Source organism: Vespula pensylvanica, chromosome 4 (assembly GCF_014466175.1).
Source record: "Vespula pensylvanica isolate Volc-1 chromosome 4, ASM1446617v1, whole genome shotgun sequence".
NCBI lineage: Eukaryota > Metazoa > Arthropoda > Insecta > Hymenoptera > Vespidae > Vespula > Vespula pensylvanica.
The window spans coordinates 9,125,671-9,135,017 of NC_057688.1; the positions used below are offsets into that span (position 1 = coordinate 9,125,671).

General features: G+C 33.3%; 1 protein-coding gene across 4 annotated transcripts in view; it reads left to right on the forward strand.

Moving 5' to 3' along the window:
- Positions 1-9,347, forward strand: part of LOC122628443 (hemicentin-1) — a 23,907-nt gene extending 14,560 nt beyond the window's left edge. For 3 of the 4 annotated variants that reach the window (XM_043810752.1, XM_043810754.1, XM_043810753.1), the window contains 14 exons: positions 948-1,109; positions 1,297-1,481; positions 1,778-1,780; positions 2,253-2,403; positions 2,625-2,736; positions 4,768-4,946; positions 5,161-5,505; positions 5,702-5,968; positions 6,280-6,636; positions 6,766-7,026; positions 7,466-7,723; positions 7,974-8,114; positions 8,645-8,766; positions 8,976-9,347. In XM_043810752.1, coding sequence (XP_043666687.1) covers positions 948-1,109; positions 1,297-1,481; positions 1,778-1,780; positions 2,253-2,403; positions 2,625-2,736; positions 4,768-4,946; positions 5,161-5,505; positions 5,702-5,968; positions 6,280-6,636; positions 6,766-7,026; positions 7,466-7,723; positions 7,974-8,114; positions 8,645-8,766; positions 8,976-9,170 — 2,738 coding nt within the window. In that variant the 3' untranslated portion in view covers positions 9,171-9,347. The remainder of the gene's footprint in view (positions 1-947; positions 1,110-1,296; positions 1,482-1,777; positions 1,781-2,252; positions 2,404-2,624; positions 2,737-4,767; positions 4,947-5,160; positions 5,506-5,701; positions 5,969-6,279; positions 6,637-6,765; positions 7,027-7,465; positions 7,724-7,973; positions 8,115-8,644; positions 8,767-8,975) is intronic. The other variant, XM_043810755.1, reaches the window with a different exon arrangement.

The window sequence follows — 9,347 nt, forward strand, 5'->3', positions numbered from 1 at the left end:
TTTTTTTCTAACGACACCAGAATAATTGTAAGCGAGTTGTTTTATCTGACGAGAATGAGAACGAGAACGAGAACGTAATCGACCGCGAGTTGGAGTCGGGTAGGAAGAGTGGGGTGGATTGGGGTGGAAACTGGGTACGTGATTAACGATTGAGGAGTTATAATGGTAATAATAATAATAATTATTATTATTATTAAGAATGATGATAATAATAATAATAATAATAATAATAATAATAGTAGTAGTAGTAATAATAATAATAATAATAATAATAATAATAATAATAATAATAATAATAATAATAATAATAATTAAAATCGTTGATAAAAAAAGAGAGGGCTAGTCTAAGATTCGAAGTATATGGATAGGATAGATACTTACAAGAGTCGATGAGGACAGGCTAAGAGACTGCGGTAACGTATGATGAGAAAAGTTAGCGTTACGCGTCGTTCAAGAGAAGTTTCCCTCTCTCGAGCCAAAGCGTTATGGGGGTGCGGAGAAGTCGATTAGTTAGAAGACGACCTGGGCTCTTCGCGACTTAACGCGATTAACGTAACATGTACGAAGGAATTAACTGTACCTTAGGGTCGACCAAGAATATTCTCTTAATCCTGATTACGTTCGCGGAGTTTACTGTGTATCTGTATCTGTATATATGTATATATATATATATGTGTGTATATATCTATCTACTGTACATATGTATATATATATATATATGTATATATAAGTATATAGGTATCTACTGTTTACCTATACATTTATATATATATATATATGTATGTATATATAAGTATGTAGCTATATACACATATTATACATGAAGAGAGTAGGTAGATATCCTATCAAAGAAAACGTGTCACGTAGCGCGTGTTCGTCGATAAGGGAGAGAGACTAAAGGTACTCCCAAAGTGGGTACTGATCATTTTCATTAATTATGTTTTCAGCCGTAGCATCATCAACGGTTGACGCCAATGGCATAGGCACTGGTAGAAGCTCCTTGAAGATGCAAGTGACTCGAGAGGAACTCGGCGATGTTTTCACGTGCAAGGTCAACAACATTGCTCTTCTAGAACCTATCACTGATGACATTAAACTCGACATTCACGGTAAGTGTGTGTGTGTGTGTGTGTGTGTGTATGTATATATTTCCTCTGTCTGTCTGTCTGTCTCTGTCTGTCTATCTGTGTGTGTGTGTGTGTGTGTGTGTTCGTTTTCTCCTCTTTTCTCTATCTTTTTTTTTATCTATTTTACATGCTCATTTTTTCGACGACGATTTTATCATTATTTTCTTAGTGCGCCCATTAAAAATGGATTTGAGCGGAGTGGTCGGTCACGCTGTGCAAGGAACAAAAATATTATTACAATGTACCGTAAGTTCAGCTAGACCAGCTGCCAATGTGACTTGGTACAATGGATCGGAACCATTGACTACTAGTAACGAAAAATACGAACTATTTGAGACGAAAATATTTGAAAATGTAAGTTTGCGAATCTAATTCGTTCTTTTTTTTTTTTTTTTTTTTTTTTCTTATAATATCCTTTCTCCTTTTACTCTCTTATCATTTTTATATATCTGTTTCTCGTTTATCGCTTGGCTGCTAATATTTCCAAAACCAAAAAATAAGAGAAAAAAAGATAATGATAGTAATAATAGAAAGAGAATAGAGTATTATGTACGATCTATTATTTCTAATTCAATAAATTAGAAATCCTAAAGGAGAAATATCTAATCGATCGTTTTTTTAACTGCTGCTGATCGTTATCCGATGAGAAGGGGGTGAGTTATGAGAGTAGTCGTCGGAGAGTGAAATATCGCAGAATTTCCATCCTTTAAACGTGAAATATTAATGTATTCATATTAAAAAGAGAGATATGTAAAAAATAAAAAAAAATAAAAAATAAAATAAATAAATAAATAAATAAAAACGAATGAAAAAAATAAAAAAGAAAAAAAAAGAAAAAAGTCCGAAAAAAATTTTCAAGCCGATATTAAATGTCGATGTTCATTAATTTGACGCGTAACTCGTATTTATTTGAAGCACAATTTAAATTAACCGAAAAAGTGTAAAATATAACATGCATGTATATATATATATATATATATATATATATATATATATATATACATACATATATATCGTAGAACGTAAAAAATATCTTCTCGCGTTAATATTTACGTACGTACGTATCTACACGTGTACGACTCGACTGGATTACATGACTTAAGCGCGGATTTATTTTGTTCGTAGAACGACAGTACGTCAAAAACGATAAGTTATCTTGCATTTACCGCATCGGCATACGACAATGGGAAAACGTTTAGTTGTATCGCCGAAAATCCTGTTATTCGTACCAAACGTCTCAAACCTATGAAGGAAGTAATCACGATCAAAGTATTGTGTAAGTAATACATATTTACGTGTGTGTATATATATATATATATTATATAGACAAAAAAGAAAATAAAAGAAAATATAAAAAAATAAATAAAAGAAAAAAGGGAAGAAAAAAATTAATGCCACATAAATATATCTACTAACATATATAGATCTCTGGAGACTACTTACCTTCTATTTATAGCCCTTTTAACACTTAATATCCAATCTTGATCGATTTCACAGATCCGCCGATAATTAAAATGACACCGGTCAACATAACCGTCAATGAAACTGAAGACTTTATTATTTATTGCGATTACGAGGCTAATCCAACTACGTTGACCAAAGTTACATGGTAAATCATTATTTAAAGACTCTTACATAGATTAATAATATAACATCGTCGATGTAATTCACTTCGACACCATTATCATCATCATCATCATCATCATCATCATCATCATTATCATCGTTGTCGTAGTCCTCGCCATCGTCATCATCATAATCATAATCATGATCATCATAATCACAATACTAGCCATAGTACTATATACTCTAACCTTAGCGAACATATCTAGCCGATCTTTAGCATTACTAATGCACCTCTTTCGTCGGAAGCTAAAGAGGAATCCGTCCCAGGACATAATAAATTTCTCTAGCCTTTTCACATCCTTTCATCCTGTCTTTCTCCCTACCTACCACCCACTTGCCATCCCTCCCAACTTAACTCCCCACTCACCCCATACTATCTACTTTTCATTCTCTCGTCCTTTGTATCCGTTACTCCCTTCTATCTTCCGCTTTATTCTCAGCCTCTCTGTCGTAATACATCATTCTCCACCCTCCACTACCCCTCTGTTCTCCTCCCTCAACTACCCTTCGCTACATAGCCTTCAATCCGATCTACTTCGTTCGCTTTACACTTCGAAACGATATCATCCTACGAACTAATTGGCACTTTGGACTTTACAATTATATATACGTATTGTGTATATATATATATGTGTGTGTGTGGGTATGTACATATAATTCTGATCATCTTTGAAAATCAAAAGTAAAGGTAAGAAATGAAGAAATTGGGTGGAGAAATGTAGGTGGAAAATAAAAATTTGTTATTATTGTTATACTTATGTTATTATTATCACACTTTCTTATTTACCTATATATATTTTTTTTTGTTTTAATTTTTTTCTCCATGAAACGGGTAAATTATTTCCTTCTCTTTCTTCTCTTTTTTTCTTTCTCTTTTTTTTTTTTTTTTTTTTTTTTTTTTAATGACATCGTTCCAAAATGTTCCGTAATCTTTGTACATTCGTTCGTTCGTTCGTTCGTTCATTCGTGGTATCAATGATCCCTATCGATTCATCCATCTGCCAACGACGAGTTGACCTTAATTCAAAACCAGTCCTTCCCTTTTTTTCTCTCTCTTTCTCTCTCTCTCTCTCTCTCTCTTTTTCTCTCTCACTTTCACAAAGATCCCTTTCAACGGTGGTAACAAGTAAATGGTAAAAATATTCATTAGTCCTTCTATACAATTCCGTAAAATGTGTAGGTAAAACGTAACTGGCTCTCTTTCGACGAAAGGAGGCCAGGAGAGCGATGTTTCTCATTTTCTCTCTCTCTCTCTCTCTCTCTCTCTCTCTCTTTCTCTCTTACTTTTTCTTTTCTTTTCTTTCGTTCTTCTTAACCAGCCCCCCGCATCCTCTCTCGGTACCCTCAACACCCCATCCACCCCCTCCAACTCACCCGACAAACACTACGATGTATTCATTTCTTTTAAAGGCCCGCTTCATTATCAAACAGTGAAGAAAAAAAAAGAAGAAAAGAAAAGAAAAGAACAACATATTTTTATATTCGTTGTTTACTCTCGACTTTTACTTCTCGCTTTGCTTCGAAATCAAAGAATAAAGGAAAAGGAGGAGTGAGAGAGAGAGAGAGAGAGAGAGAGAGAGAGAGAGAGAGAGAAACGGGAAAAAAAAGGAGGAATTGTAATTTGTTTGCAAAAGAGGCCAACGTAGTTTGTACAAAATTACAATAGCAAGTTCTCATCCTTTGAGGTGTAGGATTCCAATTAAAAAAAAAAAAGAAAAAAGAAAAAGAAAAGAAAAAAAGAATAGAAAAAAAAAGAAACAAGAAAGCAAGAAAAAAAGGAGAGAAAGAGCAAAAGAAAAAAAAGGAAGTAGTAGAAGAAGAAGAAGAAGAAGAAGAAGAAGAAGAGGAGGAGGAGGAGAAAGAAAGAAAAATTAAGAAACGACCGAACGAAGTCCGAGTGAAAAGATATCACGTTATTGTTTGTTCGAAAGCTAAGGGGAGAAGGAGGAAAGGGTGAAACTAGAAAATGAATAATCACTATCCTTTTGTTTACCTTAGCTTTTTCTTACCTTAGGTTACAAGACGATATAGAGTTAACATTGGACGAGGAACATTACGAGGGTGGTATCACGGTTAATACGGCATTAATCGTAAAGAATGCTACCGCTACCGATATGGGTTCCTATAAATGCATTTTAGAGAATAGCGTTGGCGCTACGAGCTCGAAGGAGAACGTAAATGTGTCCGTTTTATGTGAGTATAGATCTATATACGTATTGTACACGTATATGTGGTTTGACTACTATACACGTAAAATACAGTTACATAGCTACAGATACGTATTTACGTTGGTATATACATATGTATGTATGTATGTATGTATGTATGTATGTATGTATGTATGTGTATTTACTGTAACATAGAAAATAGAAAATTTAATGTCGTTCATTCTCATGCACTTCTTCAGATAAACCTGTGGTCGAAGTGATATCGGATCCAGGGACCCCAGTGAACGAGGAAGAACGTTTGAACGTGTCGCTGAGTTGCACTGTACTATCTGGAAATCCAGAGATCCTAACGGCCGTACGTTGGTACTTGGATGGGGACCTTTTAAAAGAACTTCCAGACTGTACGATGAACTATACGATAACGTCAACGTTGCCCGAAGAATCCTCGAGTATTTGCGACATTGACCCTAGCAAACTGTTATTGGAAGCTGTTGGACGTTCCTTTCACGGGGATTATTCTTGCGAGGGTAGAAACGAAGCTGGCTGGGGTCCCATGTCTCCGAGTACATCGGTCACGATTTATTGTACGTTTTTATTTTACTTTCTCCCTCTCTCTCTCTCTCTCTCTCTCTCTCTCTCTCTCTCTCTCTCTCTCTCTCTCTCTCTCTCTCTCTCTCTCTCTCTCTCTCTTTATTTCTTTTTCAAATCGATTCTGAATAAAATCCAGTAGCTATATACATACATACATACGTACATACATACATATACCAAATCCGATAGATAAACCTGGTCCAGCAACAATATCTTACGAACCGAAACAAGTTGTGAAAGGTCAACGACTAACTATCGCCTGTTCGGTCCTGGATCCTGGACGACCAGTAATAAATAGTTTCAAATGGTTCCGTGATTTGTACAGGCTAACTGATCAAACCAATTCTTTACTCGATATCGAGTCGGTCGACGTTAAGGCTGCTGCTAATTTTACCTGCATGGCATCGAACGACGCCGGAGATGGATATCCTGCTACGACATCGGTCGATGTATTAGGTAATGTTTAACTATAGTTCGTTCAATTATAAGACCTTAGATAGATTAGATCAATGTATAAACAATAAATCTCATCGTGGTCAGATTTTTATATGATTTTTCGATAATCAGATAAAAAGCAATCAAAACATATGCAAATTAATTTCTGAACTTAATCAATCGTTGCGGGTTTTGTTCCTTGTTTCTTTCCTTTTTAAATCTCCCGACTCATTTCTCTTTGATATTATACACGAGTTAGAAAATTATTCAACTTTGAGAATTAATTTATTTAATTCGAACGAATAAAACGAACATTAATTGTTTTTTATTAGTGGCACCTACGTTCATTCGAGCCCTGGAAAATTATCAAGGATTCGTTTACAATTCGAAAAACGTTAGCCTTGTTTGTTGGATCGAGTGCGTTCCAGGTTGTAATATTTCTTGGTATAGGAACGATCAATTAATCGATTTCGATATCTCCGATCGTTATTATCTATCGAACAGTTATATGCCGTTGGATTATGAGAACAATTATTTCGCAAGTATACAATCTAATTTAACATGGAATTTGACTACACTGGCAAATGGCCGTCTCGACCACATTGACGATGACGCCAAATTCACTTGTAAAAGCAGTGACAATGGTATTGGGACACCGATAGAAAGTACTACACAATTTCACGTAGAATGTAAGTGTGTGTTTTTCTTTTTCTTTTTTTTTGTTTCTTTTCCTTTTTTATTTCAATCGAACACATTAAATTTTAATCGTCGACGATACAACTCCGTTAATTTTGTTTTATTATATAATTATCGTTTAGTCCCACCGGAGAACATAACGATCTCGAAGAAGATAATAAACGTGACGGTGGACACTATACCGGAAACTGTCAGTTGCGACGCAAAGGCTTATCCAAACGCGACCTTCAGATGGTTCCGCGAGGGTTCGAACGATACTATAATAAATGGACAAATACTCGATTTAAATACACCTATACCAAGGCGTAGCAATGGGACTTATTATTGCGAGGCATCGAATCGTCATGGGAAACAAAATATTTCACTTGTGGTGAACGTGCAATGTACTTATTTTATATTATATATATATATTTTTTTTTCTTTATTTTATTTTTATATCTATATTTATTTCCATATATATATATATATACATATTTTTTCTTTATTTTATTTTTATATCTATATTTATTTTCATATATATATATATTTATATTTATTTATATATATATATATATGTACATATTTATATTCACATTTTATATTTTATATTTTATATTTATTTTTATTCTTATTTTACCTTCTTTTTTATTTTATACTTTTCCCTTCCTTTTCGTCTTTCTTTTAATTTTATTTTATTCCTCCCGTTTTATTTATTTATTTTTTTTCTTTTTATTTCTGTTTTCCTCCTACCTTTTTGTTTTTCCTTCGATGTCGCTCGACGTATTTCGTTGGAAATTCGTTTGAAGCTCGTTACAAAAATTCCCCATGCTTTTTTGCATGCAGTTAAGCCTGACTGTCACATACAGCGGAAACGATTGGAGGATCAGGATTACATCAGCTGTTTGGCAATTGGAAATCCAGAAGAAATCAATTTTATCTGGTCCGTAGAAACTGACAACGAAACGATAGAACCAGATTTCAAGATTCTGGACGGGATAAGCTATGTACTTTTAGATACTTCAATCACGAAATTTCGAACGTACGTGTGCATTGCCAACAATTCAATCGGTCAATCCACCGCCTGCGAGTTGGATATAACCGGTGAGTTTTATTTTTCTTTTTTTTTTTTTTTCTTTTATTTGCTTGCAATAGAAATTCATGTACATATATTAAACGACTTGATTACTTTTTGTTTTTTTTTTCTCTTTTTCCTGTTTTTTTTTTCCTTCTCGATGAATTCGTAAAAATCGAAAAAAAATATGTTATCTCTATGTATTCGTTTCTCTCTCTCTCTCTCTCTCTCTCTCTCTCTCTCTCTTTTTCTTTTTTTCTTTTTTTCGTTTATTTATAGGAGACGTACCTTGGTGGTATCGTATGGATGGTAACCTGTTACTGATTGCAATAATCGTATCGATTATCATAATACTTGCAATAATTATCGTCTGTGTAGTTATTTTAATAATTTGCAGACGAAAAAGGAAGCTAATTAAATGTAAGTTCTATTTTTTACGTAGATACGTGCCGATAAATTACGACACGTTGGACAAAGTCAAAATATTGAACATTAGGAAGAAATTTATTTTTACGTTATATTTCATCTCGCGTAAACGGTCGTTTGAAATTTTTAAGCCTTTCAACAAAAATTCAAATGTTCACTGTTATAACGAGTCCTTTTATAATACGTATGATTAATATTGAAAATATTTCAATTGATATTGAAATATTTAATGAGCAAAATATCAACGTTATAACAGTAAGTAAATACTTTGAAAAATATTTCTCTTTTTCCTTTTTTCTTTGCTTTTTTTTTTTTTTTACGTAGCTAATCGAAAAAAAAAGATTCTTCTTTATTACGAACCAAAATCAAACGTTTAAATAATATCTGTCTCAATACGATTGATTACACGCGCATGCACACACACATATGACTTTAGTCCGCTGTTGTAATTAATGGCACAAATCTATATCCATACGTAAAATCTGAACAATATTAATAAAATCGATCCGTTTAAATATTTTCAGACTCAAATGAAAATGGAAACAATAATCAAGCGAATAATATGACGGAAACAATGGCGGATGGTGCAACAAAAACGTTTTACGAAAATTTACCTTTTCATGGTATTCAAGCTCCGCCTAATAAGGTATTGGTCGATCTAATATATATATATATATATATAATTATATATATATATATATGTTTATTAACAAATATACATATATATATTTATTAATAAATATATACACACTATATATAGTGTATATATATATATATATATAATATGTTATGTATATACAAATATTTGATTCTATTTTGGAATACGTATCACGTGTAACGTTTCATATTGCGTAGGCCTTCAGCCCGGGATTTTCTGATTTGGATTATGCCGATGTAGATTATCGTTCGTATGGGCCTATTAATTATAAAGCTGCCAGTATCGCGCTCTTTCAAAAGCAACAGGCTATACAGAGACAACAACAGAATCAACAAGAAGAGAGAAGACCACAAATGTATGGTGTGTCGGATGATAACGAGGAACTACTTTAATAATCGTTAATATCACCGATCATCGATGATAACAAACAAAGAGAACGCGAGACCAAAGTTAATCAAGACTTATCATTGAATCTAATTAACGAAGATTATATAAGAACGTATTTATTTTTTTCTATGCCCCTCGAAACAAAAGAAAAAAAAGAAGAAAAAAAAAGAAAAAAAAAAGGA